This window comes from Panthera uncia, chromosome B4, assembly GCF_023721935.1.
Source record: "Panthera uncia isolate 11264 chromosome B4, Puncia_PCG_1.0, whole genome shotgun sequence".
Lineage (NCBI taxonomy): Eukaryota > Metazoa > Chordata > Mammalia > Carnivora > Felidae > Panthera > Panthera uncia.
Genome location: NC_064809.1, coordinates 67,686,220 through 67,707,521, shown reverse-complemented (window position 1 = coordinate 67,707,521; position 21,302 = coordinate 67,686,220). Strand labels below are relative to the sequence as shown.

Here is a 21,302-nt window from a genome sequence, read left to right as displayed (position 1 = left end):
CAGCTTGATTTTTTTTTTTTAATGTTTATTTATTTTGAGAGGGAGAGAGGGGGAGGGGCAGAGAGAGAGGGAGAGACAGAATCCCTAGCAGGCTCCGTGCTGTCAGTGCAGAGCCTGATGCAGGGCTTGATTCCATGAATCATGACATCATGACCTGAACTGAAATCAAGAGTCGGACGATTAACCCACTGAGCCACCCAGGTGCCACTTCCAGCGTGATTTCTTATTTTTTCAGTTTAAAACACCATATAACTAACTTGAATTGAAGATTAATTTAAAAGCCTTCAAAGATCCTCTCTTCCCTTTCTGTCTCTGTGGCATTTTAATTGCTTCAGGATAAGCAAATATTTTGTTTAGCTGAAAAGGATTTTATTCTAGGGGGGATCTTGTGTAGTACACAAATGAAAATTTTAGGAGTATTCCCATATTTTCTGTTATCTGAGGAGGGGATTTTAATATGTTAGGAGTGTTCCTGATAAGGAATGGTTTTTCAGTCTGCAATATATTCTACCTAAAAGTTTTAAAGTCCTTTTTAAAATAATGGTACCTGAGTAAGGGAGAAATTTCCAAACTCCTCAAGTTACTTTAGCCATAATGAATTGGCAAAATTGGATTTGCAGTTTTGTTGCTGTAAAATAGAACAGTAAGTTATTGTGTTTTTAAGTAAATTCCTTGTTAGTTTTAAATCGAAATACTCACATAGGACTTTATTTCTGTCTTACTCTGTTAGGTGTAAAGATTTCTCTCTGTGTTACTGGAATCCCTATTGGATGCTGCCCTCTGATGTTTGTGGAATGAACTGCTTTTGGGAAGCGGCTTTTAGGTAGGCATCTAATATTTAATTGGTAGATCAGTGTAGGTAAGATTAGATAGTACATAGTAAATTTTTTACTGTAATAGGACATAAAAATGTTTCTTTTCCTGTAATCTAATATTGTCATATAAGCAAATAATTCATATTCTGTTTGGGTTTTCTATTTTTCCTACTTTGTAGTTGTTATCACTCATTTTTAGTACATACTGTGTATAAAATGCTCTAACTTTTTTTTAGGTGTTCTTAGGAGCACTTGTGATCTAATTTTAGGTAACTGGGTGACAAAAGTATTAAACAGGTGATAAAGATAGACTTCCATTGACATTTACAGCCATATATATGACATTTTTCTACTTTAAAGATGGTATGCTGAAAAAACCTTTTGTAGGTGGATGGGGACAACTAGGGAAGGATTACATTGGTTATTAGCAAAGATATTGAATATTGACGAATGAGAGGATAAAAATAAATGTTTAATGAAGGAGTAAGTTTTGATATGACATTGTTTATTGACCTTGCATGTTTGTCAATGTAGTTTGTCAGAGTAGTTTGGCTTTGTGCATGTCTCTGGATGATGAAGGCCTTAGATTCTGCTCTGTTAGTGAAAGAAGTGTTGACAGGAATGGTCTGTCTCCCCAGGAGACACTGAGGCAGGAGCCTGAGATGCCCTTACTAACAGTAAAATTTCTTTGTGATCCACCTGTTTTTATTGTCTTTATGATTCATTTAAATTTTAATTCTACTCATACTATTTGCTAGGCACGGTGCCAGGTAGTAAGAACCAGACTCTGAATTTAATTAATGTGGCTCCATCGCCTGGAGCTTGCATTCTGACAGGAGCTTCACGCTAGTAAACCTGAGATTAAGATAAAGGGTTGACATGTTATAGCTGTGATAATGGGAGAAATGGGTGACTCATCAGGTGGGATCATCTTAATGCATCAGGGAAAGCTTCCTGTTGGGAGCGATTGCATGAGGAACATGGAAGTTAGCCAGGCTCAGGCAGGAGGTAAAGTATTCTAGGTGGGAAGAACTGCATTCTTAGTATATATTAGTAATATATATTTTTATATTCTTGTATTCCTAATACTTTATACATTCCATGAACAACCAGGAAGGAATCACTGAAATCCATTATTTTAATTACATCTCCTTGCTATGGAAAAGAGTGGGTGATTGAAATTCTAATATGAGTCAGTCAAATCAGATTATTAAAACTTTTAAAAACTAACTTTTGAAAGATGATATTGGAGAGCCTGGGTGGTTCAGTTGGTTAAGCATCTGACTCTTGCTTTTGGCTCAGGTCATGACCTCACCATCGTGAGTTCAAGCCCCGCATCAGGCTCTGTGCCTGCTTCGGATTTTCTGTCTCCCTCTCTCTCTGCCTCTCTCTCTCGAAAATAAATAAATAAACATTAACAAACTAAAGATAATATCACCCTTCACCTTGTTCATAATTTTGGAGAATTGGAGCTCCATATTTTTCAATCTTACAAAAATTTGCTAATGAATGGAGTACTGACAGCCACGACTTTGCTATCTTGACTTACGACATAAATCTGCTCACTCTGGAAGCTGGGTGAGCTAGAAAACTTCTGTATACCCTGATTTACACAACAGGTCCTTTTGTAAGTTACAACATGAGTAATAATCTTCCCTCCTCCTCCACTGACAGCAAGAGTACACCAGGGAAGTTGATCTAGTCTGAATCCTGGAGCCTTATTACTCCTCTTTTGGCTTCTTCAACTCATTTTCCTAATGTTCTTATATCTTTACCCATTTTATTTTATATATCAAATCATTGGGTAAAATTTCTCAAACTTAGTTTCTTTTTAAAAAAAATTTATTTGAGAGAGAAAGAGAGTGCATGGGGTGGGAAGGGGCAGACAGAGATGGAGAATCGCAAGTAGGCTTCATGCTCTGCATAGAGCCTGATGCAGGGCTCAATTCCACGACCCTGGGATTATGACCTGAGCTTTACTTTTTTTTTTTTTTTTTAATGTTTATTCATCTTTGAGAGACACAGCAGGAGCGGGTAGGGGCAGAGAAAGGGGGACACAGAATCCGAAGCAGGCTCCAGGCTCTTAGCTATCAGCACAGAGCCCGACGCGGGGCTTGAACTCACGAACTGTGAGATCATGACCTGAACCGAAGTCGGACGCTCAACCGACTGAGCCACGCAGGTGCCCCATGACCTGAGCTTTAATCAAGAGTCTGACACTCAGCCGACTGAGCCACCCAGGCGCCCCTGAAATTTAGTTTCTTACTTAGAACTTAGGATCCCTCACATTTACTCTATTTGAACATGCAGGACAAGCCAAGCTGCCATATAATTTCCATATTGTTCTCACCGTACATTTCAGTATTTAAGTAACACTTTGTTTTTGCCTGACTCTCAGAGCTTGTCTGCCCATTTGGTAAAACTTCTTTGAAATTCCCCATTACTACCGACCTTAGGTCCACATGTAAATTTACCAGGCACCAGTGGGCCCTTAGCTGACACTGTTTTCTTCACAGGCCTGTCCCAACTTTCCGCTTTGGAATTCTCTATATTTTTATTTTGGTCAAAGCTTATCTGGGGGATTATTTCCTCCCAATTCATTTACACAGTGAACATAAAATAACATAAAAAAGAAAAATCGCTTTTGATGTGCACTGGCTTTTAGTAATTCATATCTACTAAGTTAATTCCTGACCAACTGAATGTGACACAGCAGCTCGTCAGCATGCTCATGCCTCTCCTGTCTCTTCTGTTCTTGAAACAAAACCAAACACAACATTTCTGCAACAGCTTGCGCTCAGTCCTTTTTTCCTCAAAGCATTCTTTGTTTACTCTGTTTCTCTTCACCAGCAAGACTTCTTCGAAGAGTATGTAGTGACTTTATGTCCTTAAACAACAACATAAAAACTTCACCCCTCAATCTGCCTGAGCAGCACTGGCTACCTGATGATCCCCCCAACACTGACCATGAAGTCTCCCTAACATCTGAATTGTTCTTCTGGGGCCCAGTCTTACATTTTTTTGTCCCTTGGATACTGGTTACCACTTCCTGTTGCTTTCAACTCTCAGTCTCTGTCAAGACCAGGGTCTCTGCTTCTGGACTCCTCTCCCTGTCCTGACTCCTCCACATTGATGTTCCTTAACATCACTTTTCCTTCCTCACTCCATGGATAGTCACAGGATAATCTTTTCTGAGCACCAGAATTGTTTCCAGCTGCAGTTTGGTCATTTTTGCCTTGCTGATTTGGATGCCCCAGACTCTCTTGTTCAAACCTGAGTTCATGATCTGGCTTCTCACACCTTCCCTCATCTGTGTCTTGTATCCTGGTTTATGCCTGACTTTCTTCATGTCAGTCCACACAGTCCACAGACTCTTCTACAGGTCTCCTTTCACCCTGTTGCTCCTGACAGCCTCTTGCTTCCTATTCCCTTAATTATCGTGCTCATCACTTCTTATACGACAGTTTCCCTTCCCACCTACTGCTTCTCCCTTCTCGGTATCCTCTTTGTTACTGTACTTTCGCATCTGTTGTGGTTGTGAATCTTCACTTCCAGACTGTTGACTCTGCAGATAGATACCACGTGGTGTTGTTCATCATTTAAGCCCCAACTGAGCAAGGTGCTTGGCAACCAGTAAATAACTGGTGATTTTCCCTAGCACTTCCACACTAACTTTGATGTTGGTATAGTGAGCTTCCTTAGCAATCTCGATTTTTTTTTTCTATTTAAACAGTTACCATGCTTTCTGATTAACTCTTTTAAAGTTCTCATTTTGCAATAGGCTATAAATTGTGTGAGGGCAGGACTGTGGCTTTCTTGCTTATCCCCAGTATCTAGCACATGAAAGAAGTTCAAATATTTATTAAAGAGAATGAATTATATTACTGAATTGTGTTCTAGAAATTATGGATTTAAGCCTGCACCAGCATTTTGTGAATATACTGGTGTCACCATGACACCATTGGGAGTTATAATTTTACTATTTTTTAAAAATGTTTATTTATTTTTGAGGGAGAGAGAGTGCATGCACAGGAGGGGCAGAAGGAGAGGGGAGAACAGAGGATCCAAAGCGGGTTCTGTGCTGACAGCAGAGATCCTGATGCGGGGCTCAAACTCCCAAACCATGAGATCATGACCTGAGCTCAAGATGGAAGCTTAACCAACTGAGCCACCCAGGCGCCCCATAATTTTACCATTTATTAGAGTAAAATAATAGATTGTTACTGATTTATGTTTTGTTATTTGTTGAACATATTTCCTTATTTGTTTAGCTTTCTAATCTTTTGTTGTATATACTTCCTGTATTGATATTTACCTCTTACATTTTTAACGCTTATTTTATGATCTCTTAGGCTGATTTTGCCACTGATTACAAATATCTTCCTAGTTTCATTTTTTATTTTGGTTATTTCCTTAAGTGATCTCCCCCTCCCCCTTTTTTTTAAAATACCTCTAGGCCGAACGTGGGTCTTGAACTCACAACCCCAAGATCAAGAGTTGCATGTTTTACCTACTGAGCCAGCCAGACATCCCTAAGCAATCTCTTAATTTTAGTATTATTAAAGAATCTGTTTTATTGTACTAATTTTCTTGTGTCTTGAGCTTTTAAAATACTTAATTTTTATGGTGGAAATTGATTTTCAACTTATGGAATCCATGGTTACAAATGAATTTTGTTATGTGTATTACTTTGAGTGGGCCATGCTAGTTTTAGGAGCCATATTTGTACAGATTATTTAAAATTATATTTTAGCAATTAATACTTAAATTTCATGTTAAATTTTTAGATTTTCTTTTTTATGCTATATGTAAAACCCTGAAGATTTTTTTGAAGTATTATATTTTGTTTCAAAAGTGATTATATATAATTCTTTAAAGTAGTTATTTATTGGGGCATCTGGGTGGCTCAGTTGGTTAAGCATCGGACTTCGGCCTAGGTCATGATCTCATGGTTCATGAGCCATGGTTCATGATCTCATGGTTCAGGCCTGCATCGGGCTCTGTGCTGACAGCTCAGAGCCTGGAGCCTGCTTCAGATTGTGTCTCCCTCTCTCTGCCCCTCCCCTGCTCATACTCTGTCTCTCTCTCTCTGTCTCTCAAAATTAAACATTAAAAAAAAAAGTTACTTACCACTAGTATAATTCAACACGTTTTTTTAATAGAAGAGAAACTTTTAAGCTATACATTAAGGAAATTGACATTAGTGTTTCTAAACAGTTTTCCATTTTGTTCCACTGCAAGTTTTTGTTTTTGTTTTTAATATTATTTTGAGAGAGAGAGAGAGAGAGAGAGCGCGCGCGCGCAGAGGAGGGGGAGAGAGAGAATCCCATGCAGGCTCCATGCTGTCAGTGTGGAGCCTGATGCGGGGCTTGATCTCAACGAACCGGGAGATCATGTCCTGAACTGAAATCAAGAGTTGGACGCTTAACTGACTGAGCCACCCAGGCACCCCTCAAGAGCAAGTTTTTAAAGATGCTTCATAGCAGTTACTTTTTACTTTGAGGAAATAGTTATCAGAAACTTAATTTATTTGACTTTACATACTTCATTGTAATGTTAATTCTTGGTATAAATATTATTATACATTGTTCCCTTTATAGGTTGGAAGAATAACCTCGAAAGCTTTTTGTGCTGTCCAAATTTAAAAAAAGAAAAAAAATTATTATGATTCTTTTCATAGCAGAAATGTTACTTAAAATAAGTCTACTCCCACGGTTTAGAAATCTGTTAACAATGTTTGTATTAGAATTTATCATCTAAGATAGTGGTTTTTTTAAAATGTTTATTTATTTTTGAGAGAACGAGTTGGGGAGGGGCAGAGAGAGAGAAGGGGATGGAGGATTCTAAGTGGGCTCTATGCTGACAGCCTAATGCAGAATTCGAACTCACAAACCATGAGATCATGACCTCTGCTGAGGTCTGATGCTCAACCTACTGAGCCACCCAGATGCTCCACATGTTCTTTAAGTATTAACTTTTTTTAATGATTTCCCCTCTGAACTTTTTACTTCAATTAGTTTCAGTTTTTTTTAATGTTTATTCATTTTTTGATAGAGACAGAGTGAGATCATGAGTGAGATAGAGACAGAGTGATGGGACCCTGAGATCATGACCTGAGCTGAAGTCAGATGCCCAACCCACTGAGCCACTGAGCCACCCAGGTGCCCCGTACTTTGATTAGTTTCAAATCTACAGAGGTTACAAGAATAGTATAGTGAGCACACATATACTATTCATTAGGTATTTATCTATTAGTGACATTTTGCCACTTTCTTTTTTTGGCTGAATCATCTGAAAGATAGGTATAGTCATTAGGGTATACACCTAAATATTCAGCATGTATCACCTCATGATAGAGACATTCTCCAGTATAACCATAATAAAACTATCACTACCAGTGATTTAACTCTGGCAGAATATATATTCATTCATATTCATATTGCCTTATTTTTCTATCCGTGAACTTTATATCTCCCCCACTCCTAATTCAGCCTAGTCAAGGATCATACACTACATTCAGCTGTGAGATCTGTTTAGTCTCCTTCCCTGTAGAAAAGTTCCCCAAGCTTTTTTTAGGGACCAGTAGGGGGGATGGTCGTGGTATCTTTGATGACATAATATTCTTTGGTTTTGCAAAATGTTCCTTTATTTGGATTTGCCTGTCTTCCCATTATTAGATTCAGGATTTGGGTCAGGAATGCTGCATAGGAGATACTGTGTTTTTCTTTGGGCATGCTCTCAGAAAGCATCTGTAGTAAGTTTAATATTGGTTCAGTTTGATTAATTGGTTAAGGTGGTGGTGTCAGACTTCTGCATGTATCTTTATCCCCTTTATAATGTTTGGGGATAATACCTTGATACTTTGTGGTTGTAGCATTCATTAATTCTTGTTCAAATCATCTCTTACAGTGGTGATTGTAAAATAGTGATTTATGTAATTCTGTTTTTCCTTCTACATTTATTGGCTAGTATTTTTTAATAATTTTTTAAATGTTTATTTTGGGGGGGGGGGATTGGAAGGGGCAGAGAGAGAGGTAAACACAGAATCCAAAGCAGGCTCCAGGGTCTGAGCTGTCAGCACAGAGTCTGACATGGGGCTCGAACTCACCTACTACAAGATCATGACCTGAGCCAAAGTTGGACCCTTAACTGACTGAGCCACCCACGCGCCCCTTAAAAATAATTTTTTTATGTTTATTTTGGCTAGTATTTGTTTTTAAAGAAAGGTTTCCCCCTCCCCCCTGACCCTTTTATTTAGTATCTTTTAAGACTCAGATTTATTTTTTAATGTGTTATTATTTGCTATTGTTATAATTCCTCTTGATGCTCAGGTTATGCCAGAGTTGGCCTTGAGAGCACTCAGATACTATCTTTGAATTATCTGTAGAATTTCTTCTAATTATATATCTGTAGAAAAATAGGTTTGACTTAAAAATGACCTTTCGGATAATACTTCTTTAAATCCACAGGGACTTTTCTCTTATTCACGGTGTGATTAAAATGTAGCATATTTTTACAGACAGGATTATATCAATTCAAGAAACAAGTCATTTTGGGACCCAGATTATTTGAATGGCAGTTTCCCAATAACCTATTAGAAGGTTTTAGTTTTAGTTATCCCTTCCTCTAGTGTGGAAGCTTACTTTAGATTTTTTTGAGTTGCAATTATTTCCTGTTCTTAGGGTCTAGGGACAGGGCGGTAGACAATGACATCTTTAAAGTATGCTCTGTTTTGTTATTTTAGGTGTTAGAGTCTGTACTATATATAATGCTTTTGCTAAAAAGGGACACGTAAGAAAAAGTAAATGCAATGTAATGGACAATACTTCTTCCATAGAAATTGATGGAAGAAGTGCTGGCAGTATGTCTGAAATAAGCTTTGCTAAAATGCCTGGGAGGAGTCATCCCTGGTACTGATTTTAGAGGTGTTTTTTTTTATCTTGAAGAACATTTGACTTATTTTTCTTAAGAAGGTTTTATTATAGGGGCGCCTGGGTGGCTCAGTCGGTTGAGTGTCTGACTTGATTTCAGCTCAGGTCATGATCTCACAGTTCAGGAGTTCGAGCCCTGCATCGGGCTCTGTGCTGACAGTGGGAAGCCTGCTTTGGATTCTCTGTCTCCCCTCTCTATCTGCCCCTACTCTGCTCACTGTCTCTCTCCCTCTCAAAATAAATAAATAAAGTTAAAAAAAATTAAAAAAAAAAAAGGTTTTATTATACTTGTCTTTGTGTGTAGAGAATTCTCTACAAAGCAACACGTGAATATTATGGCTTACTTTTAAAAATCTCTTGCCTTTTAGCTTTGAGGCAGGATCTGGTTATGACCAGTTAAGCAATCCAAGCCTGTTGGCAATTCTAAAATCTTGGTGTGGAGGCATTTATCTGGAAGATGAGATAATTTAGAGCTCTGTGAAATTGTTTTGTGTCTGTCTTGATTGCCTTGTCATTTACTTTTGTCCTTGTGGCTTCGACTGCTTTGAGATGAATGGGGTGCACATCACCTTTGCTATAGATAGACAAGGCATAGGGTTTCAGGGTTAATAAACTGAGGGGCTCAACAGAGAAGAGGGAAACAGACACAGGCTGCTGCCAAGGGAGGAGGTACTACTTCTTTCCAATTGCTGTCAACGGAAAAGAACAGAGCTTTAAAAAGACTCAAGCTATTGCTAACACCATATATGTGAAGGAAGTGGCATAGCACGTGGGTGGGGAAAGGATAAATTGTGGAAACTCTGCAACAAATGATGTTTGCACAGTTGGAGAGCCATGTGCAAAATTATGCAATTGTTCCCTACTTTAAACTGTTCATAAAACTTAATTCCTGGTAGGTTAATACAAATTTTAAAGACAAAGTATGTACCTAATATTATATCTTAATTTAATGATAATGTTAACCTTGATGAAGAATGAAATATCACCATTGTTTCTGGTATAGTAAATAATGCTTCTTATGTGACTTCTTCATTTAATACCATTAACAAAGTGGTGTAAAAATATTTAACTTTATGAGTTTTCTGGGGGAGGTTTCTTTTTCTTAAAAACAGTTTTTTTAGGGGTGCAGGTGGCTCAGTCAGTCGAGTATCCAACTCTTGATTTCGGCTCAGGTGTTCTCGTGGTTTGTGGGTTCAAGCAGTGCACCTCCACACTAACTGCGCAGGGCCTGCTTGGGATTGTCTCTCTCCCTTTCTTTCTGCCCCTTCCCTGCTCACGTGTGCACATACCCACATGCTCTCTCTCTCAAATAAGAAAACCACCAAAACACAGTTATATTTATTTTAATTTATTATTGTCTTTATTAAAGATTTTATTTTTAAATAATCTCTACACCCAATGTGGGGCTTGAACTCACAACCCTTGAGATCAAGAGTTGTATGCTCTACCTACTAAACCAGCCAGGTGGCCCAACAGTTTGTTTTAAAGAATCTCATTTATGGAATCATTGGCCCATTAGCTTGAACAAAGGGTGAATTACTAAGGTATTGAGGAGTTTATGTTTGAACCTTCCAGTAAAGGGATCAGGGAAGGAAATGATCCCTGTGTTTTCTAGAAGATATTTGGGCTCAAAAGCTTTTCAGCTCCTCTGCTGAAGGCTGCAAGTTGCCAGTTCTAACATATGTGAGAAATGTCCCATACAAGAGAAATGAATCCATTTTCAGGCCTTGGGAATCTGGTCAGTCCAGAAAAACATCATTTTCAACTGCTATCTTAATTATTTCCAGGCTCTTAGCAAACAGCCTTGTTAATAAGAAGGGGTAGATCCACAATAAAAGCAGGAGTACATTATATATATTCAGACTTAATTTTTTATCCTATTAATATAAAATAATTCCAAATGTTTAATGTTAAAACATTAAGATGTATGAATTTGATCTTGCCGTTTGTCATTTCGAGCCCCACATCAGACTCTGTGCTGACAGCTCAGAGCCTGGAGCCTGCTTCGGATTCTGTGTCTCCCTCTCTCTCTGCTCATGCTCTCTCAAAAATAAGTAAATGTTAAAAAATTTAAAAAAAGATGTATGAATTTGACACTCAGATATGTTTTACATAGTCATTTGTTTGCATTTCATGTTATTCCTTAGTATGATTTTCTGATTTCTGATATCCCGCTCAGTTGAAAGATTACCATGAGCAAGAACAAGATTTTCCTCAGAAAACACTTCTGTTTCACTTTTAGCACATGGACATGTGAACACTCAAGATTCCAAAGTCCTATGTTAAGGAATATCACTACAATTAATTTTGCTTGCAAATTTAAGAAAAATGATTAGTCACTCATTCTTGCTACTGCAGATCTCAGTAATGTATACATACAACTATTAACATTAAACAATATAATTGCTAATCCTTATACCTTTTACAGAAAGGATCTCAGCAAGAACTGAATTAAAGCCAGTTTTATGTTTTTAGTTCTAAATGTTTGCACTTTATGTTCCTTAATGTGTTATTAGTTTTGTTTTATGCTGCCTTTCATTCTTCCTTTAACTATCAGTTCCAAAATTATTATTTCATGCCATTATTACAGATGAGATCTGTATTTAATATTATAAATAGGTTATTTATTTAATGACAGTGCAGCCACACATAACTAATTCTGTCCGTTATATGCTCGTGGATTAATATCAGTTCATTGTTTAGGTGCAAGAGTTTTGAAAGTTTCCTTAGGCCCAGTGTGGTTCAGTGCTGCTCTGTATTTGAAGTAGGGTCTGACACAGCCTAGGCCAATAACTTAGGTTTAGGGAATCTTTCCTTTCAAAATCACATACTGCTGTTTGGCTAGTATGTTTTAGGCCATCTCAGAAATTTTTACCTGGTGCTGAGTATTTGGAGAATGGGACTGAATGCCTATCAGTGAAAAAAGTTATATGAAGGAAATGTAATTAGAATGGTTGAAGATTGAATATAATAGTTAAATATATATGGATGAATTTATGTTTGGGTTTGCTTCAAAATGATCTGTTGGTTAGTGGAAGGGGATGTGGGGGGTATTTTAGATGACATAATAACATTTGAATGGGTAATTGTTGGAGTTAGGAGATGGTTGCGTGAGGATTTATTCTCTCTATTGCGGTATGTTTTTGAGATTTTTTTTAAGTTTTTTTTTTTTTTTTTTTTTTTAATTTTAGAGAGAGAATGCAAGTTGGGGAGAGGGGTAAAGGTGGGGAAGGAGAGAATCCCAAGCAGGCTCCACACTCAGCACGGTGTGGAATGTCGGGCTTGATCCCACGACCCTGAGATCATGACCTGAGCTGAAATTAACAGTCTGATGCTTTAACTGACTGAGCCAGCCAGGTGTCCTGAGATTTTTTTTTAATTAAAAAGCTAAAAAATAATTGAATGGAAGACCTTCAATCAGTGGTGCTCCTTTTGTCAATTGGCAGGTTCAGGTTCCTTGAGAGAATTAAGCCCTTAATGCAGCCAGTCTCAGTAATGAATTAACTTCTCTCCTGTGTATTTAGAATGAGGCTAGTTATGTACCAATCTTGGGAGAATTGAAAAGAGTGGTAATTTTTTTGTGTTTTGTGGTTCCTAGTGGGAATATTTGCTGAGAAAGCCTGGTTGAGGATATAGAAATACATAATTGATTCAACATTGTACTGTTTTGCAATTTGACATTTCTTTGCTATTCAGTTATTTTTGTTTGTGTTTGTTTTTAAAGATTTTATTTTTAAGTAATATCTACACCCAACGTGGGGCCTGAACTCACAACCTTGAGATCAAGAGTCGCATGCTCTTCCGACTGAGCCAGCCAAGCACCCCATTTCTTTGCTTTTTAAATAGAAATTTTAAACTTCAGTTTTTGAACATGGTCACAATACCATGTTGTTACCATGTTACCCAGTACTAAAACAGTTGGAAAATGTGGTTTTCTTTTCTATTAGGTATAGTCTAAAAGTGCAGCCTGCTCAAAGAATGCACCTCGCTGTGGTTGCCTGTGGTGAAAGACTGGAAGAAACTATAACCATGTTGAAGTCAGCTATCATTTTCAGCATCAGACCGCTGCAGTTCCATATTTTTGCTGAAGATCAACTACATGATAGTTTTAAAGGCATAGTAAGTATTTGAGACTTTGTCAAGACTGTAGAGGTGAATATTCAATGTCACATTATAATAGAATGTTGTTGCATTCCTTCATTGAACAAAAATATTTATTCAGTAACTAACTGCCCTCCTAGAGTGGGGCGGCCACTCCATCTAAGAATCCAGATGTAGGTGTAAGAGGAAGGTTTGTTTTTGAAAAGGAGGTTACTTCAAGTCCTTTGCAAAGCATGGAGGTTTTATTTCACCGGCTTTAGCTCCAAGATGATTTGACTGAAAAGTTCTGTGATTTAATTGTATTCCCATGTTTGGCTTGGGAGTATCTCAAACAGTGTGCACAGGATTTTATTTCTGTTTTGAAGGGAGGGAGCTCTTGATTGACAATATAGAGGGAAGCGGCTTTTTGTTCTGATAAGAAAGTTCTTTATTTTGGTTTTATATTAGTTACAACCAGTGGCTATATTGGCAGAAAACTTTAACAGTGGCTTAAACAAGACAGAAGTTTTTTTTCTTTCTCACATATAAGTCGACAGTCTGTGGTATATGGTAACTCCATGTCTTCCGGGACTCGCTTCTGTCTTGTGGCTGAGCCATTTTGACATAAGGCTTCTACCTTATGGTCCCAGATGGCTACTCCAGCTTTGGCCCTCACACTCATATTTTAACCAACACAAGGGAGAAAGGAGTGAAGAAGGCCAATCCCTTCGTACCCTCTTAGAATACTTTTCAGAAGTTGCATATGACATTCTTGCCAGTGTCTCATTGGTCTGAACTTAGTCATGTAACTATATTGTTAAAGTTGTTTGTGAGGGTTAAAAGTATACTCTTTAGTCAGGGCAACCATATAACCTTAACAACAAAAAAATTATAACTGTACAAGAAAAGTAGAACAGATAGATATGAGTAAAGAACATATAAGAGAAAGAAAAGTCACCTGAAATGTCACCACCTTGTGTTCTGAGACAGTGGTAAAGATGATGATAATCATCTGAACCACCGAGGCACCTCGGACAGATATTTTCTAACCAGTTCATATTGGTCTGACTTTGAGTGTAAATATTTCCTATTATACATACTTGGGTGTAAAATTAGTGCTTAATTTTTTTGAGTTTAATTTGTTTCGTGATTGATGGGATTTATATGTCAGATGAGGTAGATGAACAACTTGCAAGGCTTTCAGCTTTCTGATTTTGTGGTTGTTATAACTTTCATTGTGCCTCTGATCTAGAATGTTACTAGGATTTTAATACTGTGAATAAAACAAATGGTGGAAAAGAAGAATCTGATTTTCTCTGAACTGTGTACAGGATTAACATATAATACCTTAATTTTTAGCTTTTCAAAATAATCTGTTGGTTTATGATTTTGCAGAGAAAATTGAAAGTGAAACAATCTAACCTGAGTTCTTATTTTTTTATATATTTCTTAGCTTGAGAGCTGGTCATTTCTGCAGACATTTAATTATTCATTATACCCAATAACTTTTCCAAGTGAGAATGCAGCGGAATGGAAAAAGCTGTTTAAACCGTGTGCTTCCCAGAGATTGTTCTTGCCAGTAAGTTTTTTCTCCGGTGTTTTGTTTTTCCTTCTAATTTTGCCTTTACAAACATGAGTTAATGAAGAGTTACATAGAAGTCAGTTAAAAAAACACAAACACATGTAGATTTTCCCTTTTTACATTAGGAAAAAAACTTCCTGTAGAACAAATAAAAGCTACAAAGAAAACATCTGTTAAAAATGAAAAATGTAAGTAATTTCTGTTGAAATACTGTTTCTTACATTTTAATTTATTCAGGGGCTGTAGACTGTTTTTTTTTAAGAAGGAAGGGAGGTCATCAGATCTTAATGGAGCCAGGCCTGTTGCAGACATGCATGGACAGTCTCCCCTTCTAGTTGCCCACTGCATTTATAATTTGGGAAGTGAAGTAGATTGCATCATTAAATAGCCATTTCTTTCTTATACCAAGCCACATTACTCTTTCCTGATTATATTTTAATGCAGTTGGCAAGGTGTGTGTGTTTTTTTTAATTATTTACAGTTTCTTTATTTTGAGAGAGAGCAAGTGTGCACGAGGGAGAGTGGGGAAGGGGCAGAGAGAGGATCCCAAGCAGGCTGCATTGACAGTGTGGGTGGAACCCATCAACCATGAGATCATGACCTGAGCCAATACCAAGAGTCAGACGCTTAGCCAGCTGAGCTACCCAGGCACCCCGACACAGACACAAATTTAAGGCATGTAAACTCAAGGGAAATGGGAACCATTTATTCAGTGGAGCAATTCTTTGGTGTTATTCTCTGGTGATAAACCCTGATCATTTTTTTAAATGTAAAAATATTCAGAAGCAAGATTACCTCTTTCTTTTGAGTTGATTTCATCCACAGTTTTAAAATTCACAGTAGTTGTTAGGACCATTATAATGTTTAAAATACTTATGGTAGTAGAATATTGAACTTAAGAAGCTGACGAGATCCTGGAAAGTGATTGAATTATGGGGGAGGAAACTTTAGTTATTTGTTATTCTTAAGTGGAGTAAGGCAATTCTTAGTATACTAGGAATATAATTTACCAAATCCAAGTCATCAGTAAGATTTAAAGTTATAATTTTGAGCAGAGTCTGCCTAACCAGTAACTTTGTTGCTGTGCATAAAAAATTCAGATCCTAGGATCTTCCTCAGTCTCTGCTTCCATTATAAGAAGCACACAAATAAGGGATTAGATAGGGAAAAAGCCCGAGAAGTTTTAGATATTTCTTGTAGATTTTAGAAGTTTATGGGGTACCTGGGTGATACAGTCAATTAAATGTCTGACTCTTTGCTTTGGTTCAGGTTGTGATCTCATAGTTAGTGAGTTTGAGCCCCACATCCGGCTCTGTGCTGACAGTGTGGAGCCTGCCTAGGATTCTCTCTCTGTTCTCTCTCTGTCCTCCCCCCTCCCCTCCCCCTCCCCCCGCAAATAAGTAAAGTATAAAAATAAAAAAGTTTAAGACAGAATTTTAATGTGGAATCATTTTAGTATCACATTCATTTAGTTAATAAATTGAGTGCTTGTTTTCTGCCAAGAGTCTGTACAGAAGTGTTGGGTATATAGGAATGAATGGAACAGACTTGTTTTCCTAGAGCTTATTGTCCAATGTGGGAGGCAGGGGCTAAACAAATACAATATGGCATTAAATAAATATGTTACTGAAAAAATAGTATGTGATGATAGAAGCCTAATATTATAACCATTTCTCTTCAATTTTGTTCTGCATTATTAACAAGTTAAATTGTTAATGTTGTGATATGAAATTTGCCAGATCATTTAGTGTTGTAATCTGGTTAAATTCCTAAATGGAATTTGAAACAGTAAATATATTTGAAACCTGTCAAATTGTCCTCATATTTCACTGTTACTTCTGCATCTTTTTAACTAGATTTAAGTAAATTGATGCTTTATTTTTCTAAGTTATAATTTTTTTCATGGAGTTTCTCTTCATTTGATATAGATTGATGAAAACAACTAATGTAAGCTCTTCCAACTCCTGCCTCCTCCAAAAGGAACTATAGAAAAAATGCTGACATGGTTATTATTTAACCTTACGTCTGATCTCCAGTTAACAGTGGCTCTCAACAGTGATCAGTGTCTTCCAAGTCTGCTAACAATATAATAATTTGTAAACACACTTTGTTTCATGGTACAGAAGCAACATGTTGATATAAAAACAATTTCCTTCACTTTTCTGCATCCCAAAGAGAGACAGACATACAGACATATACATACATACCCTGTAATTGGGATCTGTGAACAAGTGAATCTTCCCTACTCAGGATCTGTAGTCAAACCATCAGATTTTTTACCACCTTGATATTAAATCAAGGAGAGAATGGGCTGATTGCAGCCTGGTAAGCTGCTCATTAAGGTGATGACTCAACCTTAGCAGCAGGAGGAGATAACAACTTTGAAAAGGAGCAGAACAAGGATCAAACTCTTACTCTCTTTATATTCTTTTCTTTTTTTTTTAATTTTTAAAGTTTATTTATTTTGAGAGAGAAAAGAGAGTGCAAGTGGGGGAGGGGCAGAGAGAGAGAGAGAGAGAGAGAGAGAGAGAGAGAGAATACCAAGCAGGCTCCATGGTGTCAGCATACAGCCTGATAAGAGACTCAAACCCACAAACTGCAAAATCCTGACCTGAGCTGAAATCCAGAATCAGATAATGGCTTAACCAACTGAGCCACCAAAAGATTTAAGTTAATGTAATAATTGAGTTGTACTAATATGCTGATGTATGCAATAAATTTAAATTTGTGAGAGTTGGATTCTAAACTTCTTGGGTAAGGCAGAAATAAAGTATTTTCCTTGAAAAATCCCTGTAGAAAACATATTTAACATCTCTCAGAAAATAACAACGTAGCTAGTCTTTCTTTCAGGACAAGTTTTGTCTTCCCCCTTGCTAAGTACATGCACATTTACTTTGATTTGTTGGAGATAGTTTGTAGCAGGATTTTCGCACAGAGAGTCGTGCACAGAGGCTTTTCTTTCCAGGAAGCAACTTTATTCATGCCGGCACTGCTCAGTTGGGTTCGTGCCCAAAGAACTGAGCCCAAATGCCACGTGGGGTAGTTTTTAAATGTATTTTCTACTTCTTTGTCTCCCATATATGGTAACACACACAACCATGCAGTCCAATTAAGTGATCTCATGTTACAAGGTCATGAAGGATGTTGTCATGTACACGTATAGTCAGGTTACCTTCAGTTTTTTTTTTTTTTTTCTTTTTCTTTCTTTCCTTAGGTAGGTAGGGGACCCTACCACAAGTTAAGCACAAAAACAAAACAGTGTGGACTCCAGAACTAGGTAGTTTGGGTTCATCATTTTCTAGTTGAGACCAAAATGATATATACATACCAGCCATTAGTGTTATAGACCGAGAGAACATGTTGAGAAGATCTTTGTTTGTATTGATTTATTTCTGTATTTATGTCAGGAAATTAAGATTCAAGATGTAAGTCAGCTAAGTTAATGTTATTTTCCATCATGAAAAGAATTTCCTCCCAAATCTTTACTTTTCCAATTGTTAGTACAGTATTTATTTTTTTGTTCTGAATTGTTTTTGTAGCTTTTTTCTCTAAAAGTTAATATAAAGATTAGCACAGTGCATATATATATATATATGTATATATATATATATATGCTATTGTAAAAATGACACAGGAAAAATGTCTTAAAAATTAACCTAAATTAGTTTATCTCATAGGTATTTTTTTACAGTTAAAGCTTCTCTTATTTTATGTTAAATAAATAGAAATATAATTATTGTTTCATATTCTCTTCTTATAGTTAATCCTGAAAGAAGTTGATTCACTCTTGTACGTGGACACGGATATCCTTTTTTTACGGCCAGTTGATGATATTTGGTCTTTACTAAAGAAATTTAATTCCACACAAATTGCTGCAATGGCACCAGAACATGAAGAGCCTCGAATAGGATGGTATAATCGCTTTGCCAGACACCCATACTATGGAAAAACTGGAGTAAACTCTGGAGTTATGTTGATGAATATGACTAGAATGAGAAGGAAGTATTTCAAGGTAAGTCACTGATACAGGTGCTTGGTTGAAATTTCTTTGTTTCCCCCCACACAGTTTTTGGTTTCCAATTTAATTTTGTTTTATTAAAAAGTAGATTAAACTATTCAGAAATTTTCCATTTATTTAGAATAATCGAAGAAGAGAGTTCATACTATTCTGTCTGTTGGAGGATTGTGGTAGATCAAGCCAGATGTCATTACAATGAAGTAAAATAACATTACACTAAGTAGTGAATTTCATCTTCCTAGATTGTTATTCCAGGTAGTAGTTGTCATTTCATAGTTGTGCAGCTGTAGAACATCTTGGGGGAACACAGAGATGTGGTTAAGAGCTTAAGACTCTGTAGCTTGTTTGCTTGGTTCAAACCTCTGGGACCTTGAGTAAATTTTTAATGTCTCTGAGCTTTAGTTTTCTCATCTGTGAAATAAAGATGGCAGATAACATTACCTATATCATAGGCTTTTGTGAGGATTGAGTTAGAATGGTGGCTAACACATAGTAAATGTGAGCTGTTTGAGAGCTATTGGAAGTTAACTTTAAAAAAAATTCTTGCATGTTTCTTACCTCTCAGATTGTGGGTCAGTGGAAGAATCAGGCTATTTAGTTTCTCTGTGCATTGTAAATACATATGTTGTATTTACCAATTTTATGTTGATGAGTTTTATGTCATTGTAGTTTGTGGGCTCTGGAGTCAAACTCTGTATATTTAACTTTGCCACCTGTGCACTTGTTTAACCATTAGCCGGTTAATTTTCAAATGTTAATTCTCTCAACTGAAAAGTTGATAATAATTGGACTTGTGTAGGTTGTCAGTTTAAAGGAGATCCATTTAAAATGCTTAGTGCATCTTTTCAACAAATGGTGTTGGGAAGACTGGACAACTACATGCAAAAGAATGAAACTGGACTACTTTCTCACACCATACACAAAATAAACTAAAAAAGGATTAATGACCTAAATGTGAGACCTGAAGTCATAAAAATCCTAGAAGAGAGCATAGGCAGTGATTTCTCTAACATCAGCTATAGCAACATTTTTCTAGATATGTCTCCTGGGGCAAGGGAGACAAAAGCAAAAGTAAATTATTGGTACTACATCAAAATAAAAACCTGCATAGCAAAGGAAACCATCAACAAAACAAAAGACAACCTACTGAATGGGAGAACATGTTTGCAAGTGACCAATCTGATAAAGGGTTAGTATGTAAAATATATAAAGAACTTCTATAATTCAACACCCAAAAAATAAATAATCCAGTTAAAAAATGGGCAGAAGAGAACAGACATTTCTCCAAAGAAGACATCCAGATGGCCAACAGACATGAATGGATACTCAACATCCTTCATTAATAGGGAAATACATATCAAAACTACAATGAAATACCACCTCAAACCTGTCAGAATGGCTACAGTAAAAAAACACAAGAAACAACGGATGTTGGCAAGGATCTGGAGAAAAGGAACCCTTGGCCACTGTTGGTAGGAATGCAAACTGGTACAGCCACTACAGAAATCAGTATGGAGGTTCCTCAAAAAATTTAAAATAAAAATGCCATATGATCCAGTAATTCCACTACTGGGTATTTTCCCAAAGAATAAAAAAAACACTAATTCAAAAAGATATACACATCCCTACGTTTATACAGCATTATTTAGAATAGCCATAAAATTATGGAAGCAAGCAACCCAAGTGTCCCATCGATCAATAAATGGATAAAGAAGAGGTGGTATATACATACAATGGAATATTAGTCACAAAAAGGAATGGAAGCTTGCCATTTGCAGCAACATGGGTGGATCTAGAGAGTTTAGTGCTGAATGAAATCAGTCAGAGAAAGACAAACACCGTATGATCTCTCATGGAATTTAAGAAACAAAACAAATGAACAAAAAGAGAGAGAGAAAAACCAAGAAATAGACTCTTGACTATAGAGAACAAACTGATGGTTACCAAAGGGGAGGAAGGTGGACGGATGGATGAAATAGGTGATGGTGATTAAAAGAGTACACGTATTATGATGAGCTCTGAGTAATGTATAGAATTGTTGAGTCACTATGTTGTATATACCTGAAACGAACCTAACATTGTATGTTAATTATACTGGAATTAAAATAAAAAATAAAAAGAAAATGCTTAGTGCAGAGCATGGCACATAGTAAGCACCTAAATGTTAGCTACAAGCAGTGACTTCTGAAACACCCATATAGACTTACTGTTTATCCCTTTATATCTAGTTAGGGCTGTGTTAAACATTAAAATCAATTATGTCTTTTATGATATGAGGATATATGTGTGTATATTTGTCAGATATTTTTCTTATGCCTCCTGGTGAACTGGAATTAATACCATTATTTATTACTGCATTTGTGTGTCTCATTTAAATCTTGGCCCCACTTAGAGTTGTTTCCTCGATTTATCTCTGATACAGGCAACATTGCTGCTTGCAGCATCGCCCATGCCTTGACATTTGAGTCTTAGGACCATTTGTACCCATCATCCTTATTTTCTGTAGATGTAGTAAACCTGGTTTTGTTTGTTTGTTTGTTTTGTTTTGTTTTGTTTTGTTTTTTAGCTTCCCTGTTTTCTGAACCTTTCTGAAATCTTGATTCTTTTCAGTTTTGTCTCCTACAATTGAATGCATTAATGAGGCTAGTGTAACCTATGCTCTTAACAGTGAACATTTCTTCAGGTACCCAATTTGTTAATATAGCTTGAGTTTTAAAATCTCATGAACCATAGGTTTTACTAAATAAAACAGGCATAATACCATGAGGTCTTCCTTTTTGGATTGTTAGCCTATGCACAGTAATATTATACCAGAAGATGGTGCTGTAAGATTATCTGCTAAGGAATAATATGACTTCTCAGTAACTCTTCATTCA

General features: G+C 36.7%; 1 protein-coding gene across 5 annotated transcripts in view; it reads left to right on the top strand.

The window, feature by feature from the left end:
- Positions 1-21,302, top strand: part of GXYLT1 (glucoside xylosyltransferase 1) — a 52,334-nt gene that overhangs the window by 8,953 nt on the left and 22,079 nt on the right. For 3 of the 5 annotated variants that reach the window (XM_049625303.1, XM_049625299.1, XM_049625300.1), the window contains exons 2-5: positions 731-823; positions 12,694-12,865; positions 14,280-14,405; positions 18,169-18,420. In XM_049625303.1, coding sequence (XP_049481260.1) covers positions 731-823; positions 12,694-12,865; positions 14,280-14,405; positions 18,169-18,420 — 643 coding nt within the window. The remainder of the gene's footprint in view (positions 1-730; positions 824-12,693; positions 12,866-14,279; positions 14,406-18,168; positions 18,421-21,302) is intronic. The other 2 variants (XM_049625301.1, XM_049625302.1) reach the window with 1 other exon arrangement.